The sequence below is a fragment of the Mus caroli genome, unplaced genomic scaffold (assembly GCF_978045245.1).
Source record: "Mus caroli unplaced genomic scaffold, Mus_caroli_1 scaffold_8, whole genome shotgun sequence".
NCBI classification, from domain to species: Eukaryota; Metazoa; Chordata; class Mammalia; order Rodentia; family Muridae; genus Mus; species Mus caroli.
In genome coordinates this window covers 35,158,011-35,176,705 of record NW_028227263.1, presented here as the reverse complement: position 1 = coordinate 35,176,705, position 18,695 = coordinate 35,158,011, and the positions used below count along the sequence as shown (strand labels likewise).

Sequence of the window (18,695 nt, the reverse complement as noted above, 5' to 3'; positions counted from 1 at the left end):
GGGCAGTGGTGACAACTTCTTTTAATCCCAGCAATGACAGGTGGGTCTCTGAGTTGAAGGCTAGACTGGTCTACATAGTGAGTTCCAGGGCAGCCAGAGCTACCCAGAAAAACCCAGTCTTGGGGGGGGGGGAACCAACAACAAAACCATCAAACCATCAAATCTCTGTCACCTTCTAGGATGCTGCACTCTGGTGTTTCTATATCCCAGTCCATCCTTTCTTTTGCCTGCTTCTACACTCTAGTGTCTCTACAATGGGCACTATGGTCTCCCCTTAGCCCTTGGATCTTATTCTTATTCCCTTTGGGAACTCATGCATTCCTAGATTTATTTTATGTATTGCCAATTCTTGTATTTTATTGGCAATCCAACCCTGCATTGCCATATTAACAGAGGGGAGCTCCTATAGGTATGAACGAACTGTAGCGATGGCACCAGAAGTCAACGACTTTCACACCAAAGTGGCTTCAAGATCCAAGTGTCAGTGCTGGTGTCAGTGATACCAACTAAAGAGATGGCAGTGCCCAGAGGACTCTGTGGTGGTGGGGAAAAGTGACTTCAGTCTCCAAGAGAAAGGTGTCATCTAAGAGAGGGTAAGCACTGTGATACCTAGGATGGTGCAGGGAAGCAGTGTGGAGTCTGGCAAGGTCAGTGGGCAGTGCCAGGAGGATGTGGGAGCTGTGTTCAGTGGGGTCAGTGGAACTGGCAACTAGAGGAAGTGGTCATAGTGCTTAGTGGGAAATAGAAAAACCATCAGAGATGGTTGGTGTGCTCTGTGGAAGGCATAGCAGTGAGCAGAGCAGAATTAGGCCAAGGACAGTGGGGAAACTCAATACCGCATGGATGAACCACATTGGCTTGTGAGCATGTTGAGCAATATGTTTGTGGATAGCCTGGAGGGTTGGTACATTGCTCCAGGAGCACTCTTCTGACTTCAGATAAACCAGAAGGGCTGGACATCTGCTTTAACAGATCCAGGGGAAAGAAGACCATAGGAGTGCCTCTCAAACCATAGTTTGGGGAGAGGAAAATAAAGGAAGTCTAGCCATTACAACAGGATACTTTCCTCTTCTCCTCCATGTTGTGTTAAATCATTCAGTTACACCCCACCACTACCACCACCACCTACACTCCCAGGGTCTCTAATGAAGCTATTCTGTTCACATAGCTGGAGACTTAAGCAGGATTCATAATGAGAAGTATACATGGGAGTTAAAGATCCATTTATCAAGCCTCAGTAGTCAGTTCTGATTGATTCAATGAGACTCTTCCTCTGCACACATGCAAACCTCAGCTTAACACTGAGCTCCTGTCATTCTAAGCGGGCACCATTATGCTTTGGTTTATCTATCTGCACTGGAAATCCCCACGCAGGGCAAACAAAGTCTTACTTCCATCTAAGTTAGGATCAGGTTCACCTCTTGTCTCTGACTTTATCTCTAATGCCTACCAGTCCCATACACATAAATGTAACTTTCCCAAAAACAACCAATCAAAGTTTTGCTCATGATTGTTCTTGATGGCAGAGGTTAAGTCGATGTTAACCCAGAGAGAAAAAGTTATGTTTAATAGTCTTAATTTATCCTTTTGGTTAAGTTAACAGCTGCATTCTGCACCAAGGGAAAGCCATCAAGAAAAAAACTGAGGCCAGCAGGAACAATTGCTTTTATAGAAAATATTCTTAGCACTTAATACTGGTCTCCACACATTCACTCATTCAGCATTTACTGAGAGCCTACTTTATTTTCACAGCAATGTATTTATTTTTGTTAATATGTATGCAGGTCTATCTACATGTATGTCTGTGCACCATCACATGCATGTCTGGTGCTCTCAGAGATGAAACAACTGTGTTGAACCCCCTGAAACTGGACTGATGATAGATGTGAGCTGCCATGTGGGTTCTGGGAACAGAACCTAGGTCTTTTTCAAGAGTAGCCAATGCTCTTAACACTGAGCCATCCCTCCAGCCTTCTGAGAGCTTACATCATATGTGGTATCTCTATGTATCTTCACAGATGTTAAGAATGAAAGGAAAGACAATGTATGCAATTATAACAATTCAAGGTGGCATATGCTAACATGGCAACATAAGCAAACTGTACAAGGGAGCAAGAATAATTCATAATTCTAAATTCATAATTCATCTAAAGTGGCTCTCCAAGCTCCCCACGTCCTGGTATGCATATGCCTCTCTTTCTATGAGTGCACTGAACATAGACACTTACTTCTGACCTATTTATTATTGTTACCACTTCCAAGATTAAAGCTAAAAGACGACGACTGCTCCTGCTCTCGCTCTTGCTCTTTGGCTCCTCCCTTGCTGCCTCTCAGCCCCAAGTAACAGACTGCAGTGTATGAACCTGACTGTTTAGCCATTGTCTCACGGCTGTGACCAAATAGCAAAGAAGAGAGGAAAGATTGGTTCTGGTTCACATGTGAAGTTACAGCTCATCACAGAGGGAAGGCACAGTAATGGGAGCAGTGAAAGCCTGTGACAACAGGGGCATCAGGCTGCGGGCTCATGTCTCCATGGACCAGGAAGCAAAGAAAGAGTGGGAAGTATGCCTGGGCTATAAACCTTAAAACCCTCCCCCAGACCTGTTTCCTCTATGTAAAGCCTAGCTCCTAAAGGGTCCACACCTCCCAGAGCAGCAGAATTGGAGGACGGGGAGCAAATGTTCAACCACACAAGGCTGTGAGAGATGTTTCACATTAAAACCGTGACACTGGCCAATTTAAATGAGACCATTTGAATCAAAGACAGCCCATAGGGTGATACATGTATTCCTGTGTCCATTTTACTTTTGCTAAGTAAAGATTATGATGTATCCCTTAAATTTTGCACAGTGTTTCTATAGAAACAAAAGAGCAAAGATGTTTCTAAATGCTTTATTTGTTTGGGGCACAGATATTTTTTTCCTCTCAGGTTCTTCTTGCTGGAAAAGAATAAGAGCTAATAATGTATTTGTTAAAGGCACACAAAGTGTATATGTTGGTACATAGAGGTAATAATACACTTTCAAATACATTAATAATAAATTAAGGTTGAAGTAGTTGCTGTATTAGAGAAAATAAATGGATATTCTCAGCAACAAAAAAAATTAGTTTGGAAGTAGAAAAGCTAAGGATATCAAAGCTGGAAAAAAAATATTAGCTTCAGCCCACACTTCGCTATCCATGAGAATGTGTTGAGTAATATCAGTTATGGAATGTCATGCCATACATAGCTCCTCATAGCTTTAACCCCAAAATCTGAAAACTAAACTTTTACCAAGCCTGAAACTGTTTGTCAGCATGCTGTCCCCAGGGGGAAGTGTCACACTGTGAAACTTTATCTCATGTGGAAAATTATTTTTAAATTTTCGTCTGAAATTACCACCAGGCTAAGTGTCTAAGGTGTGCATGAAACGTAAGTAAACTTCATATTTAGACTGAGTCTCTCTAATATATCATTCTGTTTGTGAAAGTATCCCAGCCTTCAAACATAATCTGCAACCTGTAACACTGTCGGCGCCAAACATTTCAGTTTCTCAAGGGTTCTCAGTTTGTAGCAGATTACCTGACAACTTTTTTTTCTTTTTGTACTTTTCTTTTTTTTACCTTTTAACATAGTTGTTTTCTCAGCCATGGGTCCTGTAATTCAAGTAAAAAATGGAAATGCATACTTGTGTTTGTTTCTTTGCGTGTGTGGGATCGGTGGGTTCTGGGGATTGGACTGGAAGCCTTGTTTGTACATGCCGGGCAAGTGCTTTACCACTGAGTCAGCTCCTGGACTCTCTGCTTTTAGGTTTCTTATAAACGTGTATTTGTCTCTAGAGAACACCAGCAACAGTAAAAAGAAAAGAAAGTGTGTCTACGTGGTGCAGATCAATTAACTGAGAGGCTTCTCGGCCCCAGCCTGTATTTACAGTCTCAGCCAACAAGGCTGCTATATGTGCCCCCAGCTCCCATCTCATGCTCTGTTTATTTTGGCTTTCCAGAGATTAAGTCTCAAGTCACCCAGGCTCTCTATGACCTTCTGTTGTTTTCCTTTCCTTATTTTACATGTGCCTGGTTCCAAAGAGCACAGCCAGGTGGTGTATTTCCCTGTGGGAAGATTTTGAACTATGGGGCTGGCCACGTCTCAGGGACTCTGGCCTTTCATGGGGGTCAGGCAACCTGGATGCCTGTCTCTGAGTGTGAGCTTAGGAGCTGTTTTAAGACCTGGTACTTTGAAAGCTCCCTCCACTCTCTGGTCTGCTGTGAGCCACAGAAGGGTTAGGGAGGCTGTGGGAAGGTTGGAGGCCAGAGGGTAGAGTCCAGAGAAGACTGCAGTAAGGAGAGGGCTCCTTCTGGTGAACTCTGCAGTCTTTTTCTGCAGGAACTGACAGTGGCTTGCTTCTTTGGTTCCTGGGGCATGAAACTTGCCTCGTGTGTACCTTCTCCACTCTCTTGCATCTAAACTTCAGCTTCTAAGCATCGCACCGTAGTTTTGGGTGGACTCTTGGCCTCCTCTGGGTTTTTAATGGTTTTCTTTGATTCTTCATTAGCATTGACGTCATCAGCCTTCTCTTCCTTTACAACCTTGGTTTCGATCATTTCCTTCTGTTGATTCTTGGTTGTGAAAGGGAAGGCCTTCACATACCTGTAGGATACACATATATCACAAGGAGAGACTTGAGGTGGCACACATCACAACATATAGGACTTTGTCTACCATGGGACATACTGGCACAGTTCCCTAAGCACCCTAACTTCACAGTGATGCTAATACAGGTATACTCAAATATATCACTCTCGAATTTTAGTGGATTCAGTCCTATTGAACAGTACCCATAGGCTGGACTTGGGGTGTCCTCATGACCCTCCCAGAACCCCAACTGAAATACAGTCTAAGATTTTCCCTAACTGTTAACCTCTCTGTTTTCATTTCTTGAGTTTGACACCCACTGACCAATATCTACTGTCTAGATGACATACGTGCGCAAAGGGCAGGTAGTAGTGATGTCTAAAAGGGGTGCCATCTCCCTTTTGACCAAATGCCAATAACAACCGTGGAAGAGCACCAGTTAGTTGCACAGCAAAGGTGACAAGACTAGAGATGTGCCTGCAACCTCACCTTTTCACGTAGCAAACAGCCAGCACAGCGGCAGCACCAAAGAAGAGGAGAGCCAGCACCAGCAGGGTGGTGGGGACACCTGGAGGGGAGACAGGGTCCATTGGCCTTTTGCTTGCATGTGTGTGTCTGTGCATGCAATGATTCACTTTTACATGGGACATAGATAAGAAATAGTACAGAAGACCCTTCTTTGTGACTATTTTAATCATACACACACACACACTTTTATTTTTTGCATTGTATGTGTGCATGTGTGTAGGTGGGTGGGTGCAAGTTCTAAAGAGACACTGTCTAAATGTGGATGCCAGAGGACAACTTGTGAGAATCAGTTCTCTCCTTCCATCATGTGGGTTCTGGGGATTGAACTTATGTTGTTGGGCTTTGGCAGCAAGGGCCTTCGCCCACCCAGCTACCTCACCAGCCCTCTATTTGCTCGGTGTGTGTGTGTGTATTTTTATGTCTACTTTATCACTGCAACGTGAAGAGTGGGGTACATTGTTGCTTGAAGCTCCGAGATCAATCTCACAGGTCCATGTGAGAAACTGGCATTTGGGTTAAAGTCATATGCCATGAAGATATGTTCTTTTGTATCTATAGTATAGGATAATTATTTATTTTGTGGAAATGCAAGTTTTCAGCAGGGAAGCTCTTTTGTGTGCATGAAGTGTCACCTGACCCTTGAAGCTATTTACAAAGCTATCTCTAAGAGTCTGTGGAAGCTGGGTTTTTGTTAAGCTTTTATTTGTGTCTTGTGGGTGCTGAGCGCTCTGTCTGGAGATGTACTGGGTGATGTGCATTGTCTGTTGACTACAGCTGCTTGTGCCCATGCAGACCCAGAAGACATTCACCTCCAAACCCAGCTGCTTCATTCTTGAATGCTGCCCCACTTTCAACAGATGCTTCTGTTTCTGTAGCCATGGTGATAGGTTCTGTATAAACTTCCGTGATACAAATCATTTTTGTCTTCCGTGCCATGGAGGTCAAAGGTGGAGCCCGGGTGGTGGCAGAAACAGGCGTTGTGGAGTCGGGGGATGATGCCAAGTAGGCGCTGCTGCTAACAGAAAACTCTGTTGCAGGTGTTTGAGTGTCCAACACGGGGTAAAATGTGGTGACGATTTCTGGAATGCAGGAGTTAACCCAGGTGTCTGTCCAAAGAAAGACGAGGGAAGGGAGAAGTAAGCTCGGCAGCAGGACCTCACCAGGCCTCTCACTGCAGTCAGAACCCAGGTCTCACCAAGATTCAAATCTAATCTCAGTTCCCTTCCTTAGCGTCCTGCAGCATCAGCCTCCACTGAAAGCCTCCTCCAATGAGGCCTTCTGTGAGCCCACCCTGCCAACATCATGAGACTAAACGACTCAAATGCCCAGGCTTCCTCTCCACAGCCTTGCTATCCTGCCAGCCCCTCGGCTGTTGCTTCACTTCCTTCATCACCCTGGATTTCTCTGGGATGCCTTTCCCACCCTTACAACCCCTGTCTGCTCTTTACTTAATCAATTCTCCCCAGCTGTCAGGTTTACTGGGCCTTGCCAGACTTCTCTAGACTGGGTCTCTGGTTGACTATTCTTGTCTGTGCCTGATCTTGTCATCTTGTTCTCATCATTTTGTCTCCCTCTGTATTGACCGTGAACTGCCTGCAGCAGGAAACTGGTCTGATTTGAGGATCATGGTTCTTCCTCTGTGCCTGGCATATCGTAAATGCTCAGTGAATATTTGAATATAACGGAGAAAGATAAAGGAAAAATGAAAGAGAGAAAGGAAAAACTGGGGGTGTACGTAAGATACCACTTTAGGACCAGATCTAAAATAAAATCTCTCTGTGCTCAGGGAGGGAGTGGGGAGGGAGGTACGTAGTGTTTTCCAATCTGTTGGAGAAGAGTTGCTAGGAAACACATCTGTTGTCTTTTTCACTCTGGGTCAGCCGTGGTACCAGGTGTTTAGCATTTATCAAGGCTTCATTTACACAGGAAGATGCTGAAGATCATAGACATTGAGTTCTCTTGCTCAATCACAGTCGGGAAATGAGAGAGCAGCACAGTATCTTACAATACACATTTTCATCTCTTTTAAAGCCCTGATTATTTATAGCAGTGGATGCTACTGGCCAGAATTGTGGCTATGAAAGTAGTAGTTTCATGAAGTTGATTTACCTTTGAAAGGTAAATAAGTCACCAGTTATGAGTCTATGGAATACTGCCAATAAAATGTTTGACCACACTTGCATCCAGTCAGTAGTTTATTCTATACATGACACTTTGAAAACGGCCTTGTTCAAATAAGCATCATCGTTGACCTTTGTCACCTTGAACCTTTAGTCCTGTTTCCCATTCTTTGGTCCTTGCTAAGTTCTTCCCTCAGAGAATCAACATTTTAAAGTGAGGGAAGAAAACACAGAGAACTCAATAGACATTGCTGAATTCTAAAACACTGGCACAGGGGCCTAGCAAACACAGAAGTGGATGCTCACAGTCAGCTATTGAATGGATCACAGGGCCCCCAATGGAGGAGCTAGAGAAAGTACCCAAGAAGCTAAAGGGAACTGCAACCCCATAGGTGGAACATTATTATGAACTAACAGTTCCCCAGAGCTCTTGACTCTAGCTGCATTTGTATCAAAAGATGGCCTAGTCGGCCATCACTGGAAAGAGAGGCCCATTGGACTTGCCAACTTTATATGCCCCAGTACAGGGGAATGCCAGGGCCAAGGGGTGGGGGTGGGTGGGTGGGGGACTGGGGGGGGAGTGTATTGGGGACTTTTTGGATAGCATTGGAAATGTAATTGAGGAAAATACCTAATAATAAATAAATAAATAAATAAATAAATAAATAAAAATAAAGGGAAAAAAATAAAACACTGGCACATAAGTGGTTACAGCTCCTGCTTCTGGCATGACGTAGGGTGCAGTGTGGAAAGCTGATGGCACTTATTCAACAGATACTTACAGAGTACCATCTCCATGCCAGGCCTGCGCTCTAGATGCCAGAGTCATAATCCCTGCTCTTAAGAGGCTTCTGAACCATTGGAAGAACAGAGATGATAAAAGATAAATAAGCCACGGTTTTGGAATATTATAAATAGTAAAACAAAACTTAAACAGGGTGTCGGTTAAACTGGTAAGGGTGGAGATGAAGGCTGCATCCTTGGTTAGGGCCACAAGAGGAAGTCTCCTGGGGAGACAGTACTTAACCTGAGACCTAGTGGTCAAAACTGGCCAGTCACTAGAGATCTAGGGCAGACACTGGAAGAAAACAAAAAGTGCAAGAGCAGGAACTCTGAATGTGCTGAGCCCATTTGATGAACAAGAAACCCAGTGTGGCTGAAACAGAGCAGGCTCATCTGTAGGGAGAGAACAGGATATCCTGGTCAGCAGGATGTGCATGATCCAAGAACGGAGAAGTGGGTAAGTACAGCCAGGTCAGGAAAATGAGCAGGAGCAGAGTACGGCTCTAGAGAATAGTGTGACTGGCAGGAGAAAGCCTGCAAGCAGGAGGCAAGGCTGGAAAGACAGACCTGGCCAGGGTATCAAGACTGCAAGTTACCAAGCTAAAGGGCTTGGAATTTACTCTGTAGGAAAGGGCATTTTCTACTAGAGTTCACAACCCTCTTTAACCATATTCACGTGTTTTTACATGCATTCTATTTTTATATATAAAAGATATCACATGCTACATACTACATATGTGAGAAGTCACCAAAGGCTGTAGGGCAAATATTTACCAGTGGAGGAGGGCGAGGGGAGGGGCCAGATGCAGAGAGAGGGAGGCAGTCCAGGAGCAGAGAAGAGAGTTCTAGCAAACTGCACAGAAATAGAAGAATTTAGAAATGTCTGGTTCCTAAATCATAGAAAGATTAGGAAGAGCACAAAAGTCCACCAATAGAAGGCAGACTGAATGAATGACTATACAGACAGCCACTCGAGCACATTAAAAACCTAGCCATTAAGAATTAGAAACGTGTCTGTGAGTCGACCCAGACTAGTTTTAAGGCTGTACGTGGGAAAGCTATGCACAGAGTAGCGCATGGAATCCCAGCTTTTCCGTGAGAAAAGTAAACAGTCTCCCATATACCTTTCTTTATGTGCAAAACAGATGCACAGGCAAGACATGCATAAAGATGGGAGGGTTAGGAGTTGGACATCCCTGATTACTTTGAATAGCTGCCTGCTGATGCTGTGTGTGTGTGAGAAAATTGAAACAGTAAAATTGAGCCCTGTAACAAACCGAAACAAATAAGCCTCTTCTATTCTTTTCGAATGGGATCCGAATCACAGTGGAGGAGGGGTTGGTCCAGTCACTTTTACACAGAGTCCCCTGATCACCTGTCCTCGCAGAACTTTCTTCTGCAGTGGGGGAAGGGATGAAGCAATCCTCAGTTCTACTCAATAGAGTCGTCTCCCAAAGATACTGCCTTGCTATTTTGAAACTTCCGTAGCACAAAAAAATTAAATGTATTATTTACTAAGAACTAACATTCTGGGTGTAGGAGAAGAGAGATAAAGCGAAGTCAGAAAAAGTAAGTTATTAAATTTGAGTTAAAAATGTCCATATGTGCGCAGTTCACACACATGTGCATGTACATGTTCTCTGTCTGTCTGTCTGTCTGTCTGTCTGTCTCTCTCTCTCTCATACTTGCTGAGACTAGTAATGTAAATAATTTTCATGTAGATCTTGGTTTTTGGTTAGCATTTTGCACCCAAAAGTACCAGAGGCCCATAGAGAAATGAACTGTTATCTCTCCACCAGGAACAAAGAGAGTACAAAGTGAACCTGGGTCTGTCTCATTGCTAGGAAGCAGTAGTCACCTAAGACTCCTACATACCAGATTTGGAACATGCACAGGACTAGAAAGAATAATAAGTATAAAATTTATTTTAATGTGCTTGGCACATTGAATAAATCAAACATCACATGTCTATGGTAGCTTAAGGTGGAGGAAGTGTGTGTATACATGCGTGTGTGTGTGTGTGTGTGTGTGTATACATACGTGTGTATGTGTGTGTGCGTGAGAGAGAGGGGGCTAACTAATAAATACAGAAAGGAGGACTGATTTAGAAAAATCATTAATCTGTAGTCCCCTATATAATAACCATTTTCAGCAAGGACTAGTTTGGGGTGAGGATAATTTCATGGTACTAAAATATTGTGTGTAAGGATACCTACTAACTACAAATGAGAAAATATATCCTTCTCGGCTTCATTTTCAACCTGTTAGTCACCATCTTGAGCAAATCATCAGAGTAAAACAGTCAGTAATAGGAACTATTGACATTTGGTGTTCTTTGTTAGGCTGTGATTCCTACTACACATTACTCTCTACAGCATGCCTCACACATTGACCGGAAGTTGAAGAAGTTTCTTGACCTTTCAGGGTGTAGGAAGTAACAGGGGCTGAGAGTACACCTCAAGCAAAAGTAGGAGGAACCAGATGAGTCTGAGGCTCCTTCCTCTCTCTTGTTTAGTCAGAGAGATGGGCACCACAGCACTGTGCCCCAGCAAGGCAGGACCAGCTCCCAGGAATGGGGCGATGAGAGAGGCAGGCACACAGATAACTCTTTAGCTAAGACACACTGAAGGGACAAGAAGGATGGCGACATGTCATCAGGGTGCAAGTCTTGACTCTGTCGCTAACTCCCTGCCCCCAAAACATGCACTATGAACTGCTGGTGAGGGGAGGAAGCAGGATGGGTGTCTTTAAGATCGCTTATGTCAAAGCTCTCTGCTTCAGAGAATTGCTTGGAATCCCTGGATCCAACTTGGCTGATGTTGGTGGGTGAACATTGTCTCTTAGATCTTATAAATTAGTATTGAAATCTCTCTTGTGTATATATGACCACTCGCTAGCTAACCTTCAGGAAGTCAGACATATGAGTGCGTGTCAAGCAGCCTTCTTACCACACATGGAACAACTAACTGGGTAGTAGTTAAAAGAAATGCTCTGAGAAATGGCTTAGCAAAGCCATTAGATTAGGGCAACCAAGGCCTATGGGCAAGACTATGAAGATGACTGCAAATCAGTCCTGCTCTCTAGGTTTCAATATCTTCCTTCAAAAGAGGGAGATTGGTCCTTGATTTCAAAATGTCAGGTGGGATCATAGAAGGATGTGGTGTCAGAGTTAGACCCAAGCACAGCTCAAGTGTATCCTCCAATGTTTGTGTGTTAGAATCCAATGTGGTAACGCCAAGAAGGGGTAAGACCTTTAAGGGGTGGAGCCTAGCAGGAGGTCATAAAGGGTACCACAGCCATCTGTGAGTTCTCCTGGGACCTTGGTTGGTGCTAGGATGTATTATATTCCTGCATTCCTCTCTGGGGTCCAATCTCAGCACACATAACGCTTCTCTTATATATTCTGCCCTTTGTGATGACATGGAATCCTCCCAAAGGTCAAGTTGCTGTTACACCATGACCTTGATTCTCCAGGAGTCTGAGCTACTCTTCCTTTCTTTATAAATTGATCAGCTGCAGGTATTTCATCACAGTAATGGAGAATGTCCAACACAGATACGTAAGACAAGTGGATTAAAGTTCCCATGGCTACGTTTCCTTGTCTGTAGATGGGATGATAAGGCTTCCTCAAGGGAAGTTCAAAGTTCTGCAAGATAGCTAACTTCTCAACTGCTTTGTCCAGAGGGATGCATCCATACATATAGATATCTGTTTATTTCCCACTTCCTGTTTATCTTATAAGAAACCCGGGCAGTGGAGGTAATAGCCGAGCCTCTAGAAACCCTTATTCTTACGCTACCACTCAGTACTACTTCCCCAAATATTTTCCTCTGAGGGGTACATTGCTCCCCACAGCCTGGTCTGGTAATATTTAGATAACCCACAACTGCTTCTGCTGCTACTCAGGGCTGCTCATCCCAGACAGGTCCCAGATCTTGAGACACCCATAGAATGAGCCACATGAAGTGGCTCAGGGTCTGACTCACCAGATGAGTTGTGGCAATAGGCTTTGAACTTTTGGCTGGAGGGAGCATACCAAATCAGGACACCTTTGCCATTCTTCCCACACCTGGGGTTTGAGAAAATCCGAGGGATGACAGAGAACTGTTCTCCAACCCATCCATAGCTGTAGAAGAGCACACATTGGTTGAATGGACAAAGGTTAGAAGGCACCATGTCTACCACTAAGCAGGAATACTGGCTTTAGTGAAGCTCTTTCTCACCTGCAAGTCTCAAAGCCAGATTTCTGCGCTGACTCCACCTGGTCCCTGCTGGCCAGAGTCAGTCCCAGCATCTTACAGGCCTCGTTGGCTTCTGTGAAATTCATCTGTGGGTTTCTGTTTCTGCCCACAAGGGCAACACCCATGATTCTGCACGTAGAAATGGAAAGGTCTGGAAAGAAATCATAAAGTCCTCAGTTTGCTTCCAGCCTTGTTCCCAGCTCTCAGAGAATCATTGTCTTGACCCTGGTCTGTGAGGCTGGTGTTGAACTTAGTTATGATACAAGCCAAGAATATCCCACATGGACTGCCCTCTGGGTTAGATGCTTGTACTGCCTGATTGAGGCTGTAAATCTCCAGATCCCGAGCCCACTGAGCACTCTGTACTAAGGAAGCTTTAGCTATCAATTGGTTCCAGCGTGGGGGTCTAGGTGATTTAGATGCTGCAAGCTTTTTTTTTTTTTTTTTTTAGTCTATGTAAGGAAGCCTCCGAGAGTTCAAAGAAAGAACTCAGAGCTCTGGTTAACAGCATAATCACTAGCAATACTCCAAAGTAACGTGTCCCTGTTTTGAAAGAGGCGTATACTTGCTAGAAGAGAATGTGAGTTCTCCGTTTCAGGTCCTTTTTGGCCATTGGAGGACAGGCTTACTCAGAAATTCCTGGAGGAGCCTGCAGGAAATCTTGCAGGGCAGGGAAACTAAATAAAGGAAGTTGAGTTTCAGAATCAGGGCGGGCTTGGCTATCACCTGCTCTCTGTAACTCTGAGACCTTGCAAGTTTGTTACTTTATCTTTTTGAGCCCATTTCCTTATTTGGAATAGAGAGAGTACTAATGGTCTGCTGGGCAGAGGGTAGCGGGAGTTTCATGCGTGAGTTCTAGCAGGGCTTAGCATCTGCCACAAACTAGGTACTAAGAGATAATAGCGTCCTTTGGGCTTCAAAGCATTCTGATGTTATCTACCAAAGACTGATCTTGGGAAGGCTGAGGCAATGGTACTTGTCAGAATATTTTTCTCAAAATCTAGTGGATCTGGGAGCTCTTTTGACACACTTCTCTGGAACTTATAGATCTATGTAAAATTACCATGTATTATATCCCCTGTATTACCATACTTCCCCTGGGCTTTATTATGAAAATCCACTTTAAAAAGGCATTTTAGCCTTGTAAATAGTGGCTATGCAAGACTCTAGCAGGGATACCCAGCCTTTGGCCTATGGACCACACAAACTCTTAGTCTAGTGGTTCAAAATTGTAAACTTACTTAAAACATTCTTGTGAGATTCTCTCATTCTCTCCCTCTCCCTCCCTCTCTCTCTCATCTGTTGAGCTTTATCTATGAAAGTTCATTTCAAGTTCCCAAGCCTGTGAGAAAAACTTCATGCCTCTCCTGCTGTTGATTAGCTGTTGGGACTTTGGGGACAAGTTAGGGCTTTCATCTGTGAAGTTGCACCTTGTGAGGCCTTGTAGTTGGAAGTAAATTAGGTAGCTTGTCCCTAGCAGAGCTCTAATCCATGCAAAACAGTCAAACATACAAATTTCATGCTTTCTGATTTCATTTAGAAATTCTAATATCAAGCTGGAATCCCAAGTTACACGTTCTAGAAGACTTCTTAGAAAATGTCACAGATCACAGGAACACTGTGCTCTTGGGAATCTGATAGGGCGGAGGCAATGCCAAGTGTTAGGATCGTCTACCTGCGGGGCATTAGACAAAGCCCTTGGATGCACGGAGACTGTTTTTTCCCACATAGGAAATGTTTTCTGACAGAGGAGTCAGTGCGACTCTACACACGCTCAATTCTGACTCTCTCTGTAACAAGCCTTTTAAGAAGTTCCTGTCTGCACCCACTCCTCACCTCAGCACCACTGAGGCCAGCTGGATGATGGTAACTTTCTACTCTTTGCAAGAATTTAATTTCCTTCGGAAACAAAATGCCATTGTTGAGGAGGAAGCAAATAGTGTGGTAGGGGTCTAAGAGCGAGGGGTGTGGCTCAGTTTGGAGTACCTGCCTAGCAGGCACAAAGCCTGCAGTTCATGCTTTGTCACAGCGTGGGACTGAACACGACACACTTGTAATCCCTACATCTACTGTGTGAAGGAAGAAAGGATCCGGAATTCAAAATCACTTTCAGCTACACAGTGAATTTATGGCTAGCCTGGGCTACAAGAGACCCCCATCCCCCTCCCCCCAAAAAAACCCAAAACCAAAGCATAACCAAAAAAAAAAATTTCCAAAATAACTGGTGTAATTGTAGCACTGTGGTGTGGTGTGTGTGAGTGTGTGTGTGTGTGTGTTGTGTGTATGGCCTCCTGATGGCATTGCTAAGAGGACCAGGTTTATTTTAAAGTGACAGTTCTGGTATTGGGGGGGGGAGAAGCAGCATAATCATCTACTCTAATCTCTCATAAAAGTCAAATCCAGCAATATATGAATCAACTCCGAACATCTGATCCTGGGATGTCTCCTGTTTCAGGGCATCTTCAGCAGAAGGGTTCTCTTCAATGAATCTGTTACTTCACTTGCCCAGGACAGTAATAAGTGGTTTGTGACTTCAGCGTTTTTCCTACCATGCCAAATGAAGTCTCCATGAACGCAGCTCACAAACGCAACTGGAATCCCTCCCTTCACAGCTGCTGATGGGAAACATTTAAACCCAAATTGTCAGCTAATTCCCTGCAGATTAAAACATTGCATTCCACTAGTGGCAGAATGCCTTGCGATTAAAGCAATTATATTAACAGAGTTGTATAAAGTGGGCAGGATTTAATAAAATATACCCATTTTTCCTTGGACTTGATGACTGCTTTCAATGTTCATAACCTTGGTTTGCTCCTTGAATAAAATCCTTTAAAAACAAATGACTTCTCATTTTAAAAAAAATTTCAAATTATTATCATTAAAAACTTTCCATAACCCCAATTAAAATTCTAAGTGATGTCAAGGTGAATATGAGTCATTTGGAGAGTCTGCAGTGCAGTCAAACCTCTTTAGCTAAGTAATAAGCCCCACTCAATCTGTTAACCTCACAAGTCTCCCCCATTCTCAACAGTCCATAGTCAAGAGCAGGGGGAGCCTAGGGCGCTTCCCAAGCCCTCGTGTAGCCTCCGTGTAGAAACCTGGTAAGACACCTACCTTGCCCGTGGTCGGCACCTTGGACTGGGTGCCTAGTGGTCCAAATAGAGGCGAGGAGTAACACCAGGCTAGTGTGCTGGAGCATTGTGCAGATCCCTCCGGGGCACTGTGGCTGGCCACTCGCAGTAAGGGAGACAGATGTTCAATCACCAAGCTGGATGGAGAGTTCTGGAAATAGGCTGAGGATTTCCCTGCTTTCAAGCTTCTGATTTGTCAAAATCACTGGAGGAAATGAGTGACATCCCTTGAACGCCCAGGCTGTACTTTGTGGACGGCTTTCTGGAACATTTAGCTAATGCTGACTCAGAAAGCACACGGGTGAGGAAGGCAGATAGCACTGTGTCAGCTGCTGAAGATTTCCCCAGTTCCCATATTCCCCTGTGGGCTCAGTTCCCACACTCTCCAGTGTGATGCTTTGCGGAGCCCATTCATTCATGTCCGCCCATGACTGGCTCTGCCACTAAAAGATTGAAGATGGATTGTGTTTCTTTTCCTTTCTACAAGCAGTGCCCACCACTTCTCAGATGCATTGCCTTGTAATGTGTAAGGAAATAACAGTGAGGCTTAGGATAGTGACTGCTCCTAAAAGCACCACTCCTTCCTTTGGAACTTCTTACATACACGGGACAGATCAACATTGCTAGGAGATTCATTTTTCAGAGAGACAAGACTCATAAAAGTCTTATCTGGGGCTGAAACAGTGGCTTCACAGTTCAGAGCATGGACTGCCCTTCCAGAGGGCCTGAGTTTGGATCCCAGAACCCACACTGCGCAACTCATAACCACCTGGAATTCCAACCCCAGGGGATTTATACCATCTTCTAATTTCTGCAGACACCCACGCTCATTGCACATACCCACTCACAAGTATGCATACATATTAATAAATCATTTTTAAAATTCACAGTTATAAAACATAAGTAACAAACCATTTATTTTTTTAAAAAAATTAGACACTTTGCACCTTACAAAAGGAGTTTTGATTTGTGTAACAGTGATCACCACAGGGATTATTGTGTCACAGTTCCCACAGTTACTTTTCGCTGGATGCTGGTGGAATTCATCTTAGACTCCAAGGTCTTCATCTGACACATATGACAGACAGCCACACTGCATTAAATCAGAATGCACTCTGTATCTCCAAGCGGAGTTTTCAGTGGTTCTTCTTCAATAATTACAGTTGGAGCTCTGGAGTAATGCCTGGAGCAAAGGGTTGTGAGTTTTCTTCAAAAGTAAGTGTCCTTTATGGGAGTGGTAGTGTGTGTGTGTGTGTGTGTGTGTGTGTGTGTGTGTGTCCATATGTGGCTATGTGTACATGAGTGCAAATACCCAAGAGGCCAAAAGAGGGTATCAGACCCTAAAGAGCTGGGGTTACACATAGTTATGAGCCGCCCAGCATGGGTGCTGGGAACTGAACTCAGGTCCTCTGCAAGAACAGAACTTAGTTTTAAATATTGAGCCATCTGCCCAGTGTTGCCTATTTAATTCAACACTTGAATCACATGGATAGCTACTTAATTGTACTGGTACAGATGTAGCTATATGTGCAGAAAATGCCAAGAACGAGACTCTATTCTTCACAAACACTGAGAGTTTCTAGGCAAACAAGGAAACTGCCCCTGAATATCTCTGATGTAAACGTGTTTGCACACAAGCCCTGGGGACTGCATAAGAACATGTGACTCTAGCACTGTAGTTCCAGAAAAAGAGGTAAGAATCATGTTCTTTAAAAATCATCCTTGATGCTTAGCATCATGACAGAAAGAATAAATCATCCCAAGGAGGGAGAGAAGATGGCAGAAAGGGGAGAATGAGCTGTAGAAGGCAAAGCGTGTGAGAAATAACTTAGGAGAAATGAGACCTCATTAGCTTTTATAAACAAAAGGACAGATGGGCTTCTTAGATAAAAGAGGTCTGAATGATTGTACCAGGGCTAAGCGGTGAGTTTCCAAAGTAAAGAAACACAAGTTGTTCATGACTGTGTGAGAGAAGAGTTTAGCCACTGTTAGAATATGACTGGGAATAAATATTGCTGTCAAGATAGGCTCTTATGATGTAATCAAGGCTGGCCTAGACCTTTTTACTAAAAAATAAGAATTTTATACATGTAGATAATATGTTTGATAATATTCACCCCATTTCCTTCTCTTCTTAGCTCCTTCCTGCTCCTCAACTCCTTCACAGCACGTCTCCTCGCTCTGCTCACGTCTTTTCCTATAGCCCACTGAGTTTAATTAAGGTTGTTCACATGTGCATGGAAGGGAGCTGGTTGCTGTACCGTGGACAACTTGGTAGTGGCTAACTTCTGAAGGAAAATGACGACTTCTCCTCTGGCAGCCATTAACTGCCAATAGCTGCTCCGGAGCAGCCTTCCCTGGCTGGGATGGAACGCGCGGAATCCTGGCCCACATGACCACAGCTGCCGAGCTTCATCATGCACAAAGGACAGGGTCTCACAGCTCTCTTTCTAACTAGGGTTCTTATGTCCTTTCTGCCTCCTCTCCTGCCTGTACTCCTTGAGTCTCGGGGGCGGGGGCGGGGGGGATGGGTGAGGAGTTGTATAAACTCTGATTAGGGCTAAGCATGCAGCAGCAGCAGCCTCCTCTCAGCATTCTGAGCAGTGAAGAGTCTCTAAAAGGAGCTTCTCTGTTCAAGGCAGGTGACTGGACTTCACTGCCTCTCCAAATATTACATATACATTATGCATCACTATTTTACACACATCTATATAAATACTATATGAATATATGAATAATATATGAATATATCCCACATCAGCTTCTGTGCCTCTCTGTGTGGTAAGCATTGCTACAAAGATCCGTTCTAGTTTCCTTTTCTGTTTCTGTGATAAGACTCTGAAAAAAAGCAACTTGGTGAGGAACGGGTTTACTTCATCTTACATTTTCAGGTCTTAATCCATCACTGAGGGAAATCAGGGCAGGAACTCAAGGGAGGGCCTGAAGCAGAGGCCATAAACTGGGCGGAGGATGATGCCCATATTTGAGTTCAAATTCTAACACTAATAATCCACGTGTCCTGGAGCGTATTTTAAGAGCACTTAAATTCTCCGGGCCTCAATTTTCATTGCCTGGCAAACAATGGAGTTACAGGAACTTAAAAATAACAGTAGCTCTATGGACCTGGATAAGGCTTATTTCTAAGAAATACACAGGTGGACAAATGTATTACTCACTGTGGTCTGACCGCTGTAACTAACACAGCTCAATGGCTTGCTTGAAAAGTCTATGAGGTGTTCCGATGGCTGACAGGAGGTGATGGTGGGAATAGTGGGTGGGA

The 18,695-nt window shown here is 44.0% G+C and overlaps 1 protein-coding gene across 1 annotated transcript; it reads right to left on the bottom strand.

The window, feature by feature from the left end:
* Positions 1-2,792: 2,792 nt before the first annotated feature.
* Lyve1 (lymphatic vessel endothelial hyaluronan receptor 1) lies at positions 2,793-15,661 on the bottom strand. The gene is made up of 6 exons (XM_021167682.3): positions 15,399-15,661; positions 12,267-12,435; positions 12,030-12,169; positions 5,950-6,246; positions 5,102-5,180; positions 2,793-4,627 (listed from the first exon to the last, which is right to left on the bottom strand). The coding sequence occupies exons 1-6, from the start codon at positions 15,481-15,483 to the stop codon at positions 4,441-4,443; spliced, it is 957 nt and encodes a 318-aa protein (XP_021023341.1). The 5' UTR covers positions 15,484-15,661; the 3' UTR covers positions 2,793-4,440.
* Between the last annotated feature and the right edge of the window lie 3,034 nt (positions 15,662-18,695).

Excerpts from the sequence above, each read along its gene's own strand:
- Lyve1 (XM_021167682.3), bottom strand. The coding sequence starts at position 15,483 with ATGCTCCAGCACACTAGCCTGGTGTTACTCCTCGCCTCTATTTGGACC. Across the intron at positions 6,247-12,029 it reads CTATTGCCACAACTCATCTG|ACACCTGGGTTAACTCCTGC; the intron begins GTGAGTCAGACC and ends TTCTTTGGACAG. Across the intron at positions 5,181-5,949 it reads TGAAGCAGCTGGGTTTGGAG|GTGTCCCCACCACCCTGCTG; the intron begins GTGAATGTCTTC and ends TCTCCCCTCCAG.